This window comes from Salvelinus fontinalis, chromosome 12 (assembly GCF_029448725.1).
Source record: "Salvelinus fontinalis isolate EN_2023a chromosome 12, ASM2944872v1, whole genome shotgun sequence".
Classification (NCBI taxonomy): Eukaryota; Metazoa; Chordata; class Actinopteri; order Salmoniformes; family Salmonidae; genus Salvelinus; species Salvelinus fontinalis.
In genome coordinates this window covers 33,328,219-33,350,239 of record NC_074676.1, presented here as the reverse complement: position 1 = coordinate 33,350,239, position 22,021 = coordinate 33,328,219, and the positions used below count along the sequence as shown (strand labels likewise).

The following is a 22,021-nucleotide window of genomic DNA, read 5'->3' as shown; positions in this document are numbered from 1 at the left end:
AGAGGGCATCATCATGCTGAAACAGGAAAGGGCCTTCCCCAAACTGTTGCTACAAAGTTGGAAGCACAGAATTGTCTAGAAAGTAATTGTATGCTGTTGCATTTAAGATTTCCCTTCACTGGAACTAAGGGGTTTAGCCCGAACCATGAAAGAAAAACCCAAGACCATTATTCCTCCTCCACCAAACTTTACAGTTGGCACTATGCATTCGGGCAGGTAGCGTTCTCCTGGCATCCGCCAAACCCAGACTTGTCCGTCAGACTGCCAGATGGTGAAGCATGATTCATCATTCCAGAGAACGCGTTTCCACTGATCCAGAGTCCAATGGCTTTACGCCACTCCAACTGACGCTTGGTATTCCGCATAATGATCTTAGGCTTGTGTGCAGCTGCTCGGCCATGGAAACTAATTTCATGAAGCTCCCGACGAACAGTTATTGTGCTGACGTTGCTTCCAGAGAGTTTGTAACTCGGTCATGAGTGTGGCAACCGAGGACAGACGCTACGCGCTTCAGCGGTCCCATTCTGTGAGCTTGTGTGGCCTACCACTTCGTGGCTGAGCCATTCCTGCTCCTAGACGTTTCCACTTCACAATAACAGCACTTACAGTTTACCGGGGCAGATCTAGCAGGGCAGAAAGTTAACCAACTGACTTGTTGAAAAGCTGGCATCCTATAACGGTGCCACGTTGAAAGGCACTGAGCTCTTCAGTGAGGCCATTCTACTGCCAATGTTTGTCTATGGAGATTGCATGGCTGTGCACGATTTTATACACCGTCAGCAACGGGTTGGTTGATATAGCAGAATCCACAAATTTTGAAGGGGTGTCCACATACTTTTGTATATATAGTGTATGAACGAACTGTTTCGGATGGGAAACATGCGGGCGCCTTTAGTCATGGGCAGGAGGGGTTAAGAGATCAGACCCTCCAGAGAGAGAGCGAGACTATAGCAGAGGGATTGTTAAACACACCCTGGGGCAAGTCAAATAAACAGGTTTCATGAGCCCGGGCCGTAACCACTACACACACAAACGGAGCAGTGACCTGATTAGGCCTGGCTACCTATGTAATGTCTCTCTGCCCAGAAGCAAGGCAATGAGATTGGAGTAGCAGAGCAAGGGGAATGACAGCAGCAGAAACATAACAATGCTTAAAAAGAGGTCCAACCTTTCTGAATCTCAGTCAGTCTCATATGTGGTCTTTGGTAAACTCTGGAAAGTAGGGAATGTGCAGAGAGGAGGGGTGGAGTGCTATGCTTCTAGCCTAAATGTAGCTGTCTGTATGTGGAAATAGAAATTAAGAGCAAACGGCAGGGTAAATTGTGCATTCAGAAGCTTGCCATCTGTCAGAGATTAGGTCTCTGTCATGGCTCTCTGGTTAGGCATGCTAATGTTTTGACGAGGAACAGGATGCCAATGCACCCAAGACAAATATCTCAATTGAACGACTGTATAAAAAAAAAATGCCACAAAATGTTATGCTTAATTACATAGTTATGAAATTAAAAGTAGAGCTTTGTCTTATTTCCTAATCTAGTTAAAGAAAATGGGACAAAATGAAATTTGACACGATAACATAATTATTAAGAGCAGCTCTTGAAGTTCAATAGGCCTAATTCAAGACAGTCCAAAACTAAAATTACCTCAGGAATGTCAATAATGTCCCATACACCAGATGGGAATGTCTGAAACCACAACACATGTACAGTAGCATAAGCAAAGGGAGTTATCACTGAGGGGGCACTGTATGGACCGAGTCTCAAATGGCACCTTATTCCCTATATAATGCACTACTTTTGACCATTCAGGGACCATAGAACTCTGTTGGGATGCATAGTGTCCCTATAAATGACTGAGTAGCTAGTAACCCACACCAGCTGATGGTCTAGATGGTCACAGTGGCTAGTCTCTTACCTGGGCGACAGGTCTTCCCATCCTCCTTGAGCTTGACTCCAGTGGGGCATGCACAGCTGTAAAAGGGTTGCATGGGCGACAGCAGGCACAAGTGGGAGCAACCTCCATTGCTGTCGCTGCATGGGGTATGGACTGTGGGCGCAATGAGCAATGTCAGAAGAGATAACACAGATGGGGTCCTTTCAGTTTCACTGACTAAGACTGAAATCCACACTGCAAACACCCATCAGTCCCTCCAGAATTTTGTTTGGATTTTTTGGTGATATTTTCAGGAAAAGTTATTGACTTTGCTGCATCAATTTTGACATTTTCAAATGATTTTGTCCAAATTCTCACTGACTAGGGAAAGTTTGATGATGTGTAGCTTGATTGAAACATTTGCGATTGGTTAAAATTGCAAGCCCTCTTTTTTTGTACTGCGGTGATGTGTCAGTTTTAGGCGATAATATTGCAATGATTTGAATGTTTTATGCAGAAATATTGCAGTGATTGGTCAAATTTGCAAGCTCACACATAATATGCAGGAAATGTATGATTTAACAAAAACAATTCTATCACAGAATCGCATAATCCTGGAGGGACTGTTCTAGTCATATGCATTGGTGTATATTCAGAGAACCATTTTCACAACATAACAATTGATGGAAAACTTGGGAAGACTAAAAATAAAACCAAAGAAAAACATTTTCAAACAAGACCAACATTGATATTTCCCTCCCCAATAAAATCACTGCTTGGACAATAGCTGTGCCATAAAGTTTGATATCATGTGGTGTGATTTTCCTTGTCTACTCTCAGCATGGCACTACAGAGCTACAGAGCTACAGAGCCCAGCGGCTAGCACAGCAGAGCAGCAAACACCAACCCTCTCCCCTCCACACAGCACTACAGGCTGATTACAAGGCCACAGTCAAAAGACAAACTACTCAAACTCCTGTCACACAGTCTAAAAAAAGCCAATACATTTTTGGATTTGATTAATGGAGGCTTGATATACAGGTAAGGTGATGATTTATTGGCCAATGTTTATAATTTTTTTAAAATGTTTATTTAACTAGGCAAGTCAGTTAAGATCAAATTCTTAATCACAATGACAACCTGCCAGGGAATAACAGGTTAACTGCCTTGTTCAGGGGCAGAATGACAGATTTTTACCTTGTCAGCTCGGGGATTCGATCCAGCAACCTTTTGGTTACTGGCCCAACGCTCTAACCACTAGGCTACCTCCTCAATTTCCATGTCATTTACTCAAAAAGTCTAACCCTTCTTTCTCTACATCCCCTGCCCTCCCCAAACTCCTGGAGAGAAGCAAACCACCATAATGGTGGAGTTCTTTATCATTCACTCCCCAAACAAACACACACAATGACTGGCGCACCAATGTTAACACACTGCCAAAGTAATCAGTTCGTCACTCCCAGTCTCAACACACACCCACGCACGCATACACACATGCCACGGAGATGGGAATCATAGCGTGCTGGAACGTCTCTGTTTCTGCACAGCACAGACATTTATTTGTCCAGCCAGGAATGTCAGACATTTGAAAATGTTCATTTCTTGACAGATTAATTGTACACCATGACCCAATTTTACTGTGTATGGACACTAACTGTCCATCAGGTCAGTCTAAAAAATATCCTTACAAAACAAAGACAATCTGTTGTGTTGTGCATAAGAACACTAAGAGTACTGGGGGGACCTTCATGTGTACTTAACATTAACATGTTGCACAGATTGAACTGAAAAGGCACTACATACTGTCTGGTTGTCTGATTGATTTTATTGTTGTGCCATGCATCTTTACAATGCCCAGCCCACATGGGCTTATTAAACATTATTTGCTTAATCCAAACAAGATGATCATACATGAACACACATACATTCATGTACGCTGTCTAATAGGACACATCATTAGTTAAAGTCTGTCTGGCTGTCATTCTGGACCCAGCATTAGTTACTGTCTGGCTGGCTGTCTATCTGGACCAAGCACTAGTTACTGTCTGGCTGGCTATCATTCTGGACCCAGCACTAGTTACTGTCTGTCTGGCTGTCATTCTGGACCCAGCACTAGTTACTGTCTGTCTGGCTGTCATTCTGGACCCAGCACTAGTTACTGTCTGTCTGGCTGTCATTCTGGACCCAGCACTAGTTACTGTCTGGCTGGCTGTCATTCTGGACCCAGCACTAGTTACTGTCTGTCTGGCTGTCATTCTGGACCCAGCACTAGTTACTGTCTGGCTGGCTGTCATTCTGGACCCAGCACTAGTTACTGTCTGGCTGGCTGTCATTCTGGACCCAGCACTAGTTACTGTCTGGCTGGCTGTCTATCTGGACCCAGCACTAGTTACTGTCTAGCTGGTTGTCTATCGATCTGGACCCAGCACTAGTTACTGTCTGTCTGGCTGTCATTCTGGACCCATCACTAGTTACTGTCTGGCTGTCTATCTATCTGGACCCAGCACTAGTTACTGTCTGGCTGGCTGTCTATCTGGACCCAGCACTAGTTACTGTCTGTCTGTCTGTCTATCTATCTGGACACATCATTAGTTAAAGTATGGCTGGCTGTCTATCTGGACCCAGCATTAGTTACTGTCTGGCTGGCTGTCTATCTGGACCCAGCACTAGTTACTGTCTGGCTGGCTGTCTATCTGGACCCAGCACTAGTTACTGTCTGGCTGGCTGTCTATCTGGACCCAGCACTAGTTACTGTCTGGCTGGCTGTCTATCTGGACCCAGCACTAGTTACTGTCTGGCTGTCTATCTATCTGGACCCAGCACTAGTTACTGTCTGGCTGTCTGTCTATCTATCTGGACACATCATTAGTTAAAGTATGGCTGGCTGTCTATCTGGACCCAGCATTAGTTACTGTCTGGCTGGCTGTCTATCTGGACCCAGCACTAGTTACTGTCTGGCTGTCTATCTATCTGGACCCAGCACTAGTTACTGTCTGGCTGTCTGTCTATCTATCTGGACACATCATTAGTTAAAGTATGGCTGGCTGTCTATCTGGACCCAGCACTAGTTACTGTCTGGCTGGTTGTCTATCGATCTGGACCCAGCACTAGTTACTGTCTGTCTGGCTGTCATTCTGGACCCAGCACTAGTTACTGTCTGGCTGGCTGTCATTCTGGACCCAGCACTAGTTACTGTCTGTCTGGCTGTCATTCTGGACCCAGCACTTGTTACTGTCTGGCTGTCTGTCTATCTATCTGGACCCAGCACTAGTTACTGTCTGGCTGGCTGTCATTCTGGACCCAGCACTTGTTACTGTCTGTCTGGCTGTCATTCTGGACCCAGCACTAGTTACTGTCTGGCTAGCTGTCATTCTGGACCCAGCACTAGTTACTGTCTGGCTGGCTGTCATTCTGGACCCAGCACTTGTTACTGTCTGGCTGTCTGTCTATCTATCTGGACCCAGCACTAGTTACTGTCTGGCTGGCTGTCATTCTGGACCCAGCACTAGTTACTGTCTGGCTGTCTGTCTATCTATCTGGACCCAGCACTAGTTACTGTCTGGCTGGCTGTCATTCTGGACCCAGCACTAGTTACTGTCTGGCTGGCTGTCATTCTGGACCCAGCACTAGTTACTGTCTGGCTGGCTGTCATTCTGGACCCAGCACTAGTTACTGTCTGGCTGTCTGTCTATCTATCTGGACCCAGCACTAGTTACTGTCTGGCTGGCTGTCATTCTGGACCCAGCACTAGTTACTGTCTGGCTGGCTGTCATTCTGGACCCAGCACTTGTTACTGTCTGGCTGTCTGTCTATCTATCTGGACCCAGCACTAGTTACTGTCTGGCTGGCTGTCATTCTGGACCCAGCACTAGTTACTGTCTGGCTGGCTGTCATTCTGGACCCAGCACTTGTTACTGTCTGGCTGGCTGTCATTCTGGACCCAGCACTAGTTACTGTCTGGCTGGCTGTCTATCTATCTGGACCCAGCACTTGTTACTGTCTGGCTGGCTGTCTAGACCCAGCACAAGTTACTGTCTTGCTGTCTATCCGGACCCAGCATTAGTTACTGTCTGGCTGTTTGTCTGTCTGGACCCAACATTAGTTACTGTCTGGCTGTATATCTGGACCCAACATTAGTCACAGTCTGGCTGTATATCTGGACCTAGCATTAGTAACTGTGTGACTGTATATCTGGACCCAGCATTAGTCACAGTCTGGATGTCTATCTGGACCCAGCATTAGTCACCGTCTGGATGTCTATCTGGACCCAGCATTAGTCACCGTCTGGATGTCTATCTGGACCCAGCATTAGTCACAGTCTGGATGTCTATCTGGACCCAGCATTAGTCACCGTCTGGATGTCTATCTGGACCCAGCATTAGTCACCGTCTGGATGTCTATCTGGACCCAGCATTAGTCACAGTCTGGATGTCTATCTGGACCCATCATTAGTCACAGTCTGGATGTCTATCTGGACCCAGCATTAGTAACTGTGTGACTGTCTATCTGGACCCAGCATTAGTCACCGTCTGGATGTCTATCTGGACCCAGCATTAGTCACAGTCTGGATGTCTATCTGGACCCAGCATTAGTCACCGTCTGGATGTCTATCTGGACCCAGCATTAGTCACAGTCTGGATGTCTATCTGGACCCAGCATTAGTCACAGTCTGGTTGTCTATCTGGACCCAGCATTAGTCACAGTCTGGATGTCTATCTGGACCCAGCATTAGTCACCGTCTGGATGTCTATCTGGACCCAGCATTAGTCACAGTCTGGATGTCTATCTGGACCCAGCATTAGTCACAGTCTGAATGTCTATCTGGACCCAGCATTAGTCACTGTGTGACTGTATATCTGGACCCAGCATTAGTCACAGTCTGGATGTCTATCTGGACCCAGCATTAGTCACAGTCTGGATGTCTATCTGGACCCAGCATTAGTAACTGTCTGGATGTCTATCTGGACCCAGCATTAGTCACCGTCTGGCTGTATATCTGGACCCAGCATTAGTAACTGTGTGACTGTATATCTGGACCCAGCATTAGTCACAGTCTGGCTGTATATCTGGACCCAGCATTAGTCACCGTCTGGCTGTATATCTGGACCCAGCATTAGTAACTGTGTGACTGTATATTTGGACCCAGCATTAGTCACAGTCTGGCTGTATATCTGGACCCAGCATTAGTTATAGTTTGGCTGTATATCTGGACCCAGCATTAGTAACTGTGTGACTGTCTATCTGGACCCAGCATTAGTTATAGTATGGCTCTATATCTGGACCCAGCATTAGTCACAGTCTGGCTGTATATCTGGACCCAGCATTAGTCACAGTCTGGCTGTATATCTGGACACAGCATTAGTAACTGTGTGACTGTATATCTGGACACAGCATTAGTCACAGTCTGGCTGTATATCTGGACCCAGCATTAGTAACTGTGTGACTGTATATCTGGACCCAGCATTAGTCACAGTCTGGCTGTATATCTGGACCCAGCATTAGTTACAGTCTGGCTGTATATCTGGACCCAGCATTAGTAACTGTGTGACTGTCTATCTGGACCCAGCATTAGTTATAGTATGGCTCTATATCTGGACCCAGCATTAGTCACCGTCTGGATGTCTATCTGGACCCAGCATTAGTCACAGTCTGGATGTCTATCTGGACCCAGCATTAGTCACAGTCTGGTTGTCTATCTGGACCCAGCATTAGTCACAGTCTGGATGTCTATCTGGACCCAGCATTAGTCACCGTCTGGATGTCTATCTGGACCCAGCATTAGTCACCGTCTGGATGTCTATCTGGACCCAGCATTAGTAACTGTGTGACTGTATATCTGGACCCAGCATTAGTCACAGTCTGGATGTCTATCTGGACCCAGCATTAGTCACAGTCTGGATGTCTATCTGGACCCAGCATTAGTAACTGTGTGACTGTCTATCTGGACCCAGCATTAGTTATAGTATGGCTGTATATCTGGACCCAGCATTAGTCACAGTCTGGATGTCTATCTGGACCCAGCATTAGTAACTGTGTGACTGTATATCTGGACCCAGCATTAGTCACAGTCTGGATGTCTATCTGGACCCAGCATTAGTCACAGTCTGGATGTCTATCTGGACCCAGCATTAGTCACCGTCTGGCTGTATATCTGGACCCAGCATTAGTAACTGTGTGACTGTATATCTGGACCCAGCATTAGTCACAGTCTGGCTGTATATCTGGACCCAGCATTAGTCACCGTCTGGATGTCTATCTGGACCCAGCATTAGTCACAGTCTGGCTGTATATCTGGACCCAGCATTAGTAACTGTGTGACTGTCTATCTGGACCCAGCATTAGTTATAGTATGGCTCTATATCTGGACCCAGCATTAGTCACAGACTGGCTGTATATCTGGACCCAGCATTAGTCACAGTCTGGCTGTATATCTGGACACAGCATTAGTAACTGTGTGACTGTATATCTGGACACAGCATTAGTCACAGTCTGGCTGTATATCTGGACCCAGCATTAGTAACTGTGTGACTGTATATCTGGACCCAGCATTAGTCACAGTCTGGCTGTATATCTGGACCCAGCATTAGTTACAGTCTGGCTGTATATCTGGACCCAGCATTAGTAACTGTGTGACTGTCTATCTGGACCCAGCATTAGTTATAGTATGGCTCTATATCTGGACCCAGCATTAGTTGCTGTGTGGCTGTCTATTTGGACCCAGCATTAGTTATAGTCTGGCTGTATATCTGGACCCAGCATTAGTCACAGTCTGGCTGTATATCTGGACCCAACATTAGTCAAAGTCTGGCTGTATATCTGGACCCAGCATTAGTCACAGTCTGGCTGTATATCTGGACCCAGCATTAGTAACTGTGTGGCTGTCTATCTGGACCCAGCATTAGTTGCTGTGTGGATGTCTACCTGGACCCAACACTAGTTACTGTCTGGCTGGCTGTCTATCTGGACCCAGCATTAGTTAAAGTCTGGCTGGCTGTCTATCTGGAACCAGCACTAGTTACTGTCTGTCTGGCTGTCATTCTGGACCCAGCACTAGTTACTGTCTGGCTGGCTGTCATTCTGGACCCAGCACTAGTTACTGTCTGGCTGGCTGTCATTCTGGACCCAGCACTTGTTACTGTCTGGCTGGCTGTCATTCTGGACCCAGCACTAGTTACTGTCTGGCTGGCTGTCTAGACCCAGCACAAGTTACTGTCTTGCTGTGTGACTGTATATCTGGACCCAGCATTAGTCACAGTCTGGCTGTATATCTGGACCCAGCATTAGTCACCGTCTGGATGTCTATCTGGACCCAGCATTAGTCACAGTCTGGCTGTATATCTGGACCCAGCATTAGTAACTGTGTGACTGTCTATCTGGACCCAGCATTAGTTATAGTATGGCTCTATATCTGGACCCAGCATTAGTGGACCCAGCATTAGTAACTGTGTGACTGTATATCTGGACCCAGCATTAGTCACAGTCTGGATGTCTATCTGGACCCAGCATTAGTCACAGTCTGGATGTCTATCTGGACCCAGCATTAGTAACTGTGTGACTGTCTATCTGGACCCAGCATTAGTTATAGTATGGCTGTATATCTGGACCCAGCATTAGTCACAGTCTGGATGTCTATCTGGACCCAGCATTAGTAACTGTGTGACTGTATATCTGGACCCAGCATTAGTCACAGTCTGGATGTCTATCTGGACCCAGCATTAGTCACAGTCTGGATGTCTATCTGGACCCAGCATTAGTCACCGTCTGGCTGTATATCTGGACCCAGCATTAGTAACTGTGTGACTGTATATCTGGACCCAGCATTAGTCACAGTCTGGCTGTATATCTGGACCCAGCATTAGTCACCGTCTGGATGTCTATCTGGACCCAGCATTAGTCACAGTCTGGCTGTATATCTGGACCCAGCATTAGTAACTGTGTGACTGTCTATCTGGACCCAGCATTAGTTATAGTATGGCTCTATATCTGGACCCAGCATTAGTCACAGTCTGGCTGTATATCTGGACCCAGCATTAGTCACAGTCTGGCTGTATATCTGGACACAGCATTAGTAACTGTGTGACTGTATATCTGGACACAGCATTAGTCACAGTCTGGCTGTATATCTGGACCCAGCATTAGTAACTGTGTGACTGTATATCTGGACCCAGCATTAGTCACAGTCTGGCTGTATATCTGGACCCAGCATTAGTTACAGTCTGGCTGTATATCTGGACCCAGCATTAGTAACTGTGTGACTGTCTATCTGGACCCAGCATTAGTTATAGTATGGCTCTATATCTGGACCCAGCATTAGTTGCTGTGTGGCTGTCTATTTGGACCCAGCATTAGTTATAGTCTGGCTGTATATCTGGACCCAGCATTAGTCACAGTCTGGCTGTATATCTGGACCCAACATTAGTCAAAGTCTGGCTGTATATCTGGACCCAGCATTAGTCACAGTCTGGCTGTATATCTGGACCCAGCATTAGTAACTGTGTGGCTGTCTATCTGGACCCAGCATTAGTTGCTGTGTGGCTGTCTACCTGGACCCAACACTAGTTACTGTCTGGCTGGCTGTCTATCTGGACCCAGCATTAGTTAAAGTCTGGCTGGCTGTCTATCTGGAACCAGCACTAGTTACTGTCTGTCTGGCTGTCATTCTGGACCCAGCACTAGTTACTGTCTGGCTGGCTGTCATTCTGGACCCAGCACTAGTTACTGTCTGGCTGGCTGTCATTCTGGACCCAGCACTTGTTACTGTCTGGCTGGCTGTCATTCTGGACCCAGCACTAGTTACTGTCTGGCTGGCTGTCTAGACCCAGCACAAGTTACTGTCTTGCTGTCTATCCGGACGCAGCATTAGTTACTGTCTGGCTGTTTGTCTGTCTGGACCCAACATTAGTTACTGTCTGGCTGTATATCTGGACCCAACATTAGTCACAGTCTGGCTGTATATCTGGACCCAGCATTAGTAACTGTGTGACTGTATATCTGGACCCAACATTAGTCACAGTCTGGCTGTATATCTGGACCCAGCATTAGTTACTGTCTGTCTAGCTGTCTATCTGGACAAAGCATAAGTTACTGTCTGGCTGTTTGTCTGTCTGGACCCAGCATTAGTTATAGTCTGGCTCTATATCTGGACCCAGCATTTGTTATATTCTGGCTCTATATCTGGACCCAGCATTAGTCACAGTCTGGCTCTATATCTGGACCCAGCATTAGTCACAGTCTGGATGTCTATCTGGACCCAGCATTAGTCACCGTCTGGATGTCTATCTGGACCCAGCATTAGTCACAGTCTGGATGTCTATCTGGACCCAGCATTAGTCACAGTCTGGATGTCTATCTGGACCCAGCATTAGTCACAGTCTGGATGTCTATCTGGACCCAGCATTAGTCACAGTCTGGATGTCTATCTGGACCCAGCATTAGTCACCGTCTGGATGTCTATCTGGACCCAGCATTAGTCACAGTCTGGATGTCTATCTGGACCCAGCATTAGTCACAGTCTGGATGTCTATCTGGACCCAGCATTAGTCACCGTCTGGATGTCTATCTGGACCCAGCATTAGTCACAGTCTGGATGTCTATCTGGACCCAGCATTAGTCACAGTCTGGATGTCTATCTGGACCCAGCATTAGTCACTGTGTGACTGTATATCTGGACCCAGCATTAGTCACAGTCTGGATGTCTATCTGGACCCAGCATTAGTCACCGTCTGGATGTCTATCTGGACCCAGCATTAGTCACAGTCTGGATGTCTATCTGGACCCAGCATTAGTCACCGTCTGGATGTCTATCTGGACCCAGCATTAGTCACCGTCTGGCTGTATATCTGGACCCAGCATTAGTAACTGTGTGGCTGTATATCTGGACCCAGCATTAGTCACCGTCTGGATGTCTATCTGGACCCAGCATTAGTCACCGTCTGGATGTCTATCTGGACCCAGCATTAGTCACAGTCTGGCTGTATATCTGGACCCAGCATTAGTCACAGTCTGGCTGTATATCTGGACCCAGCATTAGTAACTGTGTGACTGTATATCTGGACCCAGCATTAGTCACAGTCTGGCTGTATATCTGGACCCAGCATTAGTTACAGTCTGGCTGTATATCTGGACCCAGCATTAGTAACTGTGTGACTGTCTATCTGGACCCAGCATTAGTTATAGTATGGCTCTATATCTGGACCCAGCATTAGTCACCGTCTGGATGTCTATCTGGACCCAGCATTAGTCACAGTCTGGTTGTCTATCTGGACCCAGCATTAGTCACAGTCTGGATGTCTATCTGGACCCAGCATTAGTAACTGTGTGACTGTATATCTGGACCCAGCATTAGTCACAGTCTGGATGTCTATCTGGACCCAGCATTAGTCACAGTCTGGATGTCTATCTGGACCCAGCATTAGTAACTGTGTGACTGTCTATCTGGACCCAGCATTAGTTATAGTATGGCTGTATATCTGGACCCAGCATTAGTCAAAGTCTGGATGTCTATCTGGACCCAGCATTAGTAACTGTGTGACTGTATATCTGGACCCAGCATTAGTCACAGTCTGGATGTCTATCTGGACCCAGCATTAGTCACAGTCTGGATGTCTATCTGGACCCAGCATTAGTCACCGTCTGGCTGTATATCTGGACCCAGCATTAGTAACTGTGTGACTGTATATCTGGACCCAGCATTAGTCACAGTCTGGCTGTATATCTGGACCCAGCATTAGTCACCGTCTGGATGTCTATCTGGACCCAGCATTAGTCACAGTCTGGCTGTATATCTGGACCCAGCATTTGTAACTGTGTGACTGTCTATCTGGACCCAGCATTAGTTATAGTATGGCTCTATATCTGGACCCAGCATTAGTCACAGTCTGGCTGTATATCTGGACCCAGCATTAGTCACAGTCTGGCTGTATATCTGGACACAGCATTAGTAACTGTGTGACTGTATATCTGGACACAGCATTAGTCACAGTCTGGCTGTATATCTGGACCCAGCATTAGTAACTGTGTGACTGTATATCTGGACCCAGCATTAGTCACAGTCTGGCTGTATATCTGGACCCAGCATTAGTTACAGTCTGGCTGTATATCTGGACCCAGCATTAGTAACTGTGTGACTGTCTATCTGGACCCAGCATTAGTTATAGTATGGCTCTATATCTGGACCCAGCATTAGTCACAGTCTGGCTGTCATTCTGGACCCAGCATTAGTTACTGTCTGGCTGGCTGTCTATCTGGACCCAGCACTAGTTACTGTCTGGCTGGCTATCATTCTGGACCCAGCACTAGTTACTGTCTGTCTGGCTGTCATTCTGGACCCAGCACTAGTTACTGTCTGTCTGGTTGTCATTCTGGACCCAGCACTAGTTACTGTCTGTCTGGCTGTCATTCTGGACCCAGCACTAGTTACTGTCTGGCTGGCTGTCATTCTGGACCCAGCACTAGTTACTGTCTGGCTGTCTATCTATCTGGACCCACTACTAGTTACTGTCTGGCTGGCTGTCTATCTATCTGGACCCAGCACTAGTTACTGTCTGGCTGTCTATCTATCTGGACCCAGCACTAGTTACTGTCTGTCTGGCTGTCATTCTGGACCCAGCACTAGTTACTGTCTGGCTGTCTATCTATCTGGACCCAGCACTAGTTACTGTCTGGCTGTCTATCTATCTGGACCCAGCACTAGTTACTGTCTGGCTGGCTGTCATTCTGGACCCAGCACTAGTTACTGTCTGGCTGTCTATCTATCTGGACCCAGCACTAGTTACTGTCTGGCTGTCTATCTATCTGGACCCAGCACTAGTTACTGTCTGGCTGTCTATCTATCTGGACCCAGCACTAGTTACTGTCTGTCTGGCTGTCATTCTGGACCCAGCACTAGTTACTGTCTAGCTGGACCCAGCATTAGTTAATAACTGGCTCTCTATCTGTACTCAGCATTAGTTACTGTCTGCCTGTCAATCTGGACCCAGCAGCAGTTACTGTCTTGGCTGTCAATCTGGACCCAGCAGCAGTTACTGTCTTGGCTGTCTATCTGGACCCAGCAGTACTTACTGTCTGGCTGTCTATCTGGACCCAGCAGTACTTACTGTCTGGCTGTCTATCTGAACCCAGCAGTACTTACTGTCTGGCTGTCTATCTGGACCCAGCAGCAGTTACTGTCTTGGCTGTCTATCTGGACCCAGCAGTACTTACTGTCTGGCTGTCTATCTGGACCCAGCAGTACTTACTGTCTGGCTGTCTATCTGGACCCAGCAGTACTTACTGTCTGGCTGTCTATCTGAACCCAGCAGTACTTACTGTCTGGCTGTCTATCTGAACCCAGCAGTACTTACTGTCTGGCTGTCTATCTGAACCCAGCAGTACTTACTGTCTGGCTGTCTATCTGAACCCAGCACTTGGATGTCCATGGGGGAGTAGATTCCACTGAGTATCTCCCTCCTCTTGTCTCCAGTGTGTTTGTTGCAGGCGTGGATGGAGCGGGTCTGCCAGTCTGTCCAGTAGAGAGTCTCGTCTGACAGGGTGAGGGCAAACGGGTGGGTGAGGGTGCCCTCCACCACAGTCTCCCTGTGAATTCAACATATGTTTACAGATCAGAATACAGTTTTTATCTTTAATGCACGACAGTTCAAAACTAACCACCCAAAAACAACCGAGAGCCCCTTGGTTGGGATTTCTGTGAGACCCTAAAGCAGATCTGTTAAAAACACGTAGCGTTCAGGAGCCGCTTCAAGCCTTTTCCAGGAGGAAATAAAACAAATCAGGTTGTCAGACTTTAATGGAGCATCTGGTACACTCTTTAGAAGGGGAACGGTTGCACTAATGGTACAGCTGTCCTGATTCAGTGGGGAAGTAAGTCAGAGCAGAACAGCATAGAGTGCAGCCCCATCCACTAGTACAGCACTCTGCTTCACCAGACAACACAGTCAGGCCAGTGACGACATACAGTTGAAGTCAGAAGTTTACATACACTTAGGTTGGAGTCATTACAACTCGTTTTTCAACCACTCCACAAATCTTTTGTTAACAAACTATAGCTTTGGCAAGTCGATTAGGACATCTACTTTGTGCATGACAAGTAATTTTTCCTACAATTGTTTACAGACAGATTATTTCACTTATAATTCACTGTATCACAATTCCAGTGGGTCAGAAGTTTACACACACTAAGTTGACTGTGCCTTTAAACAGCTTGGATAATTCCAGATATTATGTCATGGCTTTAGAAGCTAGGACCTCCACAAGTCTGGTCCATCCTTGGGAGCAATTTCCAAACGCCTGAACGTACCACGTTAATCTGTACAAACAATAGTATGCAAGTATAAACACCATGGGACCATGCGGCCGTCATACCGCTCAGGAAGGAGATGTGTTCTGTCTCCTAGAGATGAACGTACTTTGGTGCAAAAAATGCAAATCAATCCCAGAACAGCAGCAAAGGACCTTGTGAAGATGCTGGAGGAAACAGGTACAAAGTATCTATATCCACAGTAAAACGAGTCCTATATTGACATAACCTGAAAGGCCGCTCAGGAAGGAAGAAGCCTCTGCTCCAAAACCGCCATAAAAAAGCCAGACTACGGTTTGCAACATCATGTTGTGGGGGTGCTTTGCTGCAGGAGGGACTGGTGCACTTCACAAAATAGATGGCATCATGAGGGAGGGAAATTACGTGGATATATTGAAGCAACATTTCAAGACATCAGTCAGGAAGTTAAAGCTTGGTCACAAATGGGTCTTCCAAATGGAAAATGACCCCAAGCATATCTCCAAAGTTGTGGCAAAATAGCTTAAGGACAACAAAGTCAAGGTATTGGAGTGGCCATCACAAAGCCCTGACCTCAATCCCATAGCAAATTTGTGGGCAGAACTGAAAAAGTGTGTGCGCGCAAGAAGGACTACAAATCTGACTCAGTTACACCAGCTCTGTCTGGAGGAATGGGCCAAAGTTCACCCAACTTATTGTGGGAAGCTTGTGGAAGGCTACCCAAAACGTTTGACCCAAGTTAAACAATTTAAAGGCAATGCTACCAAATACTAATTGAGTGTATGTAAACTTCTTACCCACTGGGAATGTGATGAAAGAAAGAAAAGCTGAAATAAATCACTCTACTATTATTCTGACATTTCTCATTCTTAAAATTAAGTGGTGATCCTAACTGACCTAAAACAGGGAATTTGTACTAGCATTAAATGTCAGGAATTGTGAAAAACTGAGTTTAAATGTATTTGGCTAAGGTGTATGTAAACTTACGACTTCAACTGTAAATACATTCAGGATCAAAGCACGGCATGTCACTGCACAAGTGTTAAGAATCCTTATACAGCAGAATTCTGCATAGGACCTCATCAAAACTTTGGAGGGTTGGTTGGTAAGGGATCCATTTCCAGAGGGATAGAGGGTGACAGCATGTTCTCCGGAAAATGTTAATAACGTGGGAAGAACTTGGTTGGGAGAGAAGAAATGTATTACATCCAGATTTCACAGCTAATTCGCATTTGACGTACTTGGAAGTTGGACATGTGCGTGTTTGAAGCCATTAAAAACATACTGGAAACTGCTCCATTAATCAGACGTCTCAAGAATGTGCACATGAAAAGCAAAACCTCTCGCTTTAACACAGAATAGGTAAATGCTAACAGAAACTACTTCTGGGATGAAGTTTACATTTATCTGTAAAAGTGCTTATGATAATTCCGACCAACTTCAACAATGGAGTACCATTACTGGAGGTCAATTATGCAATTCAACTGTCTCTTGCCAATTGGAAAATTCTACCATGGTGCATTTTATTCGTATCCTCAATCTCAAATTGGGAAATCGTTTCCTGAGCAATTTATACACAAACTCTAAGGGCAATACAACGGCATTGGTCTTGAGAAAACAGCCTCTCTCATTCTACATCCTGTAGAAAGTGGTCTATTGTCTAAACAAGAAAAGGTAAACATGCCATACCTCTCTTTATTAATATTGCCATTAAACCTCAATTACATAAAGAAAAGTCAACCCTTGCTCCGAGGGCCCCAATCACAACCATAATGCCAAGTCAGATAGGGTTACAACAGTATGGCGGAGAGGTCATTTCCAATTTAGAGAACCACACGGAGGGAGGGGTCACAACTGGGCCTACGTGTAGAGCCAATGTTTGGATTGGGGCCTCCAGATTCAAATGTGTTTGGATTGGAGGTTTCATCCATACCATCCTCTGAAATTAAGTTGAGCCCAGTGCCATAGTTCAGTCTGGGATCCCTGGCTGTTTTTCCACTAAGGGTGTAAAAAACAATAATGAGAAAAACATGGAGAGAGGGAGAGAGGGAGAAAATGTGTGCTCGAGAGAGAGGAGACCAACTAACCGTGAGGAGCCGTCCAGGTTGGCTCTGTGTATGAAGCTCAGCTTGGCGTCTGCCCAGTACAGTTTCTGTTCGTCCAGGTCAATGGTGAGGCCATTGGGCCAATAGATGTCCACCTCCACGATGATCTTCCTGTTGCTTCCATCCATCCCTGCCCTCTCGATGCGAGGCTCCTCCCCCCAGTCTGTCCAGTACATATAGCTGAGAAGGAAAGTAATTGTGTCAAAATCACAACCAATCTGATCAGGCCCAACAAACCCACCCACATAACCACATCTGATACCTATGAAAGAAAAGTCCTAAGAAATTATAGGTTTTTATTTTCACCAGGCAAGTCTTGTGGTTGGAGCCAAATGAAGCTGGAAACAAACTAGACAAAACACCCAGCAAAACACAGAGTGAGTCTTATCAGTGGTGCTCTACAAAGGGCGTGAAAGTTTAAACCTTTTTTCTACTTATCCTCATTTTAAAACCACAGATGCTCGCGCACATACGCATGCACAAACACACACAAATTCACGTGCCTACAGGTCCTCTGACAACGCCTGATATACATCTTAAAATTCTGCAGATCTCCAAGCTGTCTGCATGTTGTGCCGAGAATAGCTGCAGTCGCTTCAATGTGCACTACATTGAAAGCAGGCTTAATTAGGCATGCTAAATTTATTTTCATAGACAGCTATGGAGGTGGATGGGCGGGGAAGCCCACCAGCAAATATGACAGATCTAGGTGTGGGCCCTCGGTTCGGTTAAATAGACAGAATCTAAATGGTCTAAGAACTGAAAAGCGATTCTAAAATAACCGAACCAGACACAAACATACAGAATTTGTGAACAACGTATGAGCTGCCTCCTGGTTTCCCAGTCCTGGGCTGTGGTTCACAAAATGGCTAGAGAAGGCGTTGGTAGGACTGGGCGATATGGCCAAAATATCATCACAATATTTTTCACATTTTTGACGGTATGACATATTTGAAGGTATTTTAGTTTTTTTAACAATAAAAGTTCTAAATATACAGTACATTCTAAGTGTTTTAATTGGGGATTTCTCCTTTATGATTGATCGAACAGTATAAAACAAACTTCAACCAAATCTTGGGATATCGTGGGCACTTTGAATTCAATGCTGTTTGACATGACAATGAATGAAAAAGCCAGGGAGGAGTTATTGTGACAGGGCTGGAACCAAAGTGTTGGTCAGTGTTTCCCAGTGGACGCTAATTACATGTTATCTTACTTTATGTAGCTGTGTGTCTAAAACAAGTTTTCCCTTGGAACATTAAAGTTAATCCTGTCATCTGATGCTTCTAAAATACTAATGCTTCGCATATTCTTCCGATTTAAAATATACCGTTGCACACACATGCTGATCTAGGTCTACACTGAACCAGAATCTGGTCTTACAGGAGACGTTGAATATGGCGATTCGCCTTCAAGTTCAGGAAGCAGCCATTCAACTGGCCTTTCACCAGCTTTCAAGCTTAATAATGTCAAAGTATGATCGGTACCTACGAAATAATGGAGTTTCACAGAGCAACTATCGTCATTACTGCCATTACGGCCGGTACGTACTTTCATAAAAGGTCTAAATAAGAAGTTACATGCAACCGAAAAAATGCCTTGTCTGGAAAGAATCTAAGTATTGTTTTTGACCAAGTGCGCATGTGCCAAATCTACCTCTTCTGCACCTCCATTAAAATAAAATTATAGATTTGTGGAAAATCTAAAATCATCATTTTACACTCTTCACCCTTTTAACCTTTGTTTCGTTTTATAATCGCATGTTAATAAATTGCAAAACTCAGGTTCTTCATGTATGGTTTTGTGAATAAAACTTCAAACCTCTTCAAAAACAGCACCAAATCCATGAAATAAAAAGGTATTCCTGCAGTACTTTCCACTGACTAGAGTGAAATTATACTGACTCAATAATGCTAACAATGGATACACATCCTTAGTCCCAAACATATAATTAGAAACAGTGCCCTATGAGAGAAGAGCAGTCAACTCCAGAGGATCTAAGCAACAATACAACAGGAAACAGACCCAGCTGAAAGGCAGGTTTTCCACCATCTCACTCAACCAACAGATGCATATATGAACCATAAATACACATGGATGGAAGGGGCTGCTGCTGTGGATACATCACCAACGTCCCAGTCAGGGGAGAGAGAGAGGCCAGGCCAGAGACTCACCGGTGGGCTGGGTTCAGGGCGATGGCCCTGGGCTGGTCCAGGTCCAACCAGAATAGCACCTTGCGAGAGGTGCCATCCAGGTTGGCTACCTCAATGCGATTGGTCTCCGAGTCGGTCCAGTATAGTTTACGGCCCAGCCAATCACAAGCTAGTCCGTCAGGGGAGTCGAGACCCGACACAACAACCGTTTGCCTTGTCCCCGAGGCCTCTTTCAGAGCTGAAAACAAAAGCCCAACATTTCAGTAGGAACACTTAGGTCTAAACTTCAATATCAATATCCCTCCATTAATAGTGACATTCTGCTGTTATTTTCTAGATGTATCCATAGGTGTTGGACCTTTCTTCAAGTTTTTCTATGTTTTGCAGAATAAATAGTTTTTCGATTATATTTGCACCAAACTTAAAAACAACTAAATATTTAACACACTTATAAATGTAAGACAACAACATAAGAACAGTCCCTAACTTGGATGTAGCAGTGTGAAGCTTACAGCCGGTGGACTGATTGTAGTAGGTTTGCTTGATGGCCTCCTCGCTGACATCGGTCCAGAAGATGAGTCCTTCAGAGTAGAGGAAGTCCACAGCAGCAGCATCCTCCAGATCACTGACCACCACTGCTGACTCTGGCCTTCCCATCTCCACATCCACCAGCCTCACATCCCGCCGGTTGGCAAACAGCAGCAAGGGGGATCCTGAGGAAAATGAGAAGAAATACATTACATTAAAGAAAAGGTACACAGCCATATACCCTATTCTCATTTAGTACAGCCACCTACCAAGGTTGAAAAGTAACTAAGCAGAGAATTCCATGACAGTTCATGTTAGTTACATTTATGGATGCACACAGACTGATGTCATCACATGCAGACAGTGCTGACACAATGACTGCAGAGAAAAGAGGAGAGAGGGCTGCGGGTTGGTGTGCCACGCTGTGGTTTACCAGCATGCCAGGTAACTAAGCACCAAGACACCAGACAAGAGCCATCATTGGTTTCCACCACAGCACAGCGCCTCACTGGGACAGTTACTCCAATGCTATTCGACATCAGTTTAATATATGAATAAGACTGAGTGGCATAGTAATAGAAACCTTATGGTGTCAACTCTCTGCCACTTGAATAGACTTTTGTTAAAGAGCATAAAGATCTGTACTTGGCCTAAAAGTATTTCCATCTAAAAGGACCCATGCGCATCAACATGTGAAGTTCATAGTAGCCAGGGTTTCCGTTGGCTGGCAACTGGCAGCTTTTTCCTTTTTTTCACTATTACTGAACTAACAAATTGTTTCCGGACAAAATGACCAGCAGAAAATTAATCCCATAGCAAGATAATGCTTTTTATTCATCGATGGAAATACATTTGACAGTCATGCTTATCAGTTGATAGGTTATTTGTGTGTATTTTTGTTAGTCATCATGTATCTTATTTATCCAACACAACTATCACACGCAGACAGCATACAGAGCCTATTTTGAGTGGGATTTCTCCTGCTGTAGTAAAACGTGCTTTTATAAGCCCATTCATTGCGCAACAATTCTAAATGCAATCGCGTGTTAAAAAAAAAACGTTTTGGTGCATGATTAAAAATAGCTAAAATTGTATTTCTTTTTTTAACTGGTAATTGAAGCCCGTATTCCATTCAACATTGAAGTGAAGGCAAAAGGCTATCAGCACGTTTTTGTTTCTCAAAATCATTGTCACATGGTTAATCATAAAAATCGGAATTAAAATGATAAAAATCTTAAAGTTAAAAGTCAACTAATGGAAGATCACCAGCCTCTGCCATATGGACACATTGATATACCGTGTTCCATTGGCAGCTAAAGAAATGTGAGTCGAAACATCCCACAGCAATCTTTTTTTTAAAAGAAGCTAATGATCCTTGATTCCTTTGTGGCTAATTCATGCATTTTGAATGATTTCCTTTATTTCTGTATAGACAGGACTAATTATATAATTTGGGCAAATGTATTTCCATTTACTTCCCTATTGGCCCCACCACTATAACATTTCTCTCCTGTTTTGTTGGTTTTCATATCAACTTTCTTTGTTGTGCAGAAGCCAAAATTCAAAAGGCACTCGCACATCTGAGCAATCTTATTTGCAGGTGCATGGCAACAATTGAACAAGATGAAAGAAAAAGGAAACCGCACACTGCTCTTGATAGTATCACTAGTCTTTAATAAGCTTACGTATCGGCCTCACGGCCTTCGCCAGAGCTTTTGTGAATTCTTTTCTTATTAAAGACCAGTGATACTATCAAGAGCAGTGTGCGGTTTCCTTTTTCTTTCATGTTGTGCAGAAGCCAAAAGGCACAATCCTAGTCATATTAGCAACCCATCCTAGTTGTTGCATCTTTAGATTCCACCTCTTTCAAAATGTATAACAGAGATTTTCATCTTGGTCACATACGGAACAGGAGTTGCACGTTCTGTTAAGATGCATTACCATAATCTAAATGGGATTTCTGTCATTCTGAGCAATGGATATGGGTCCGGGAAATTTCTCAAATGGCCAGTAAATTTTTAAATCTTTCTGGTCATATTGTCCGGCGCCACATTTTCCTAGCGGAAACCCTGACAGTAGCAATGTAGGTG

The 22,021-nt window shown here is 45.0% G+C and overlaps 1 protein-coding gene across 3 annotated transcripts in view; it reads right to left on the bottom strand.

Annotated features, from left to right (window-relative positions):
• LOC129867207 (low-density lipoprotein receptor-related protein 5-like) overlaps positions 1-22,021 on the bottom strand; it is a 95,952-nt gene that overhangs the window by 62,020 nt on the left and 11,911 nt on the right. The window contains exons 2-6 of one of the 3 annotated variants that reach the window (XM_055940457.1): positions 19,916-20,116; positions 19,425-19,641; positions 17,233-17,430; positions 14,249-14,445; positions 1,915-2,046 (exon numbers count right to left, since the gene is read on the bottom strand). In XM_055940457.1, the coding sequence (XP_055796432.1) occupies positions 1,915-2,046; positions 14,249-14,445; positions 17,233-17,430; positions 19,425-19,641; positions 19,916-20,116 (945 nt within the window). Of the gene's footprint in view, positions 1-1,914; positions 2,047-4,347; positions 4,359-13,967; positions 13,989-14,248; positions 14,446-17,232; positions 17,431-19,424; positions 19,642-19,915; positions 20,117-22,021 lie in introns of those variants that run through there. The other 2 variants (XM_055940458.1, XM_055940459.1) reach the window with 2 other exon arrangements.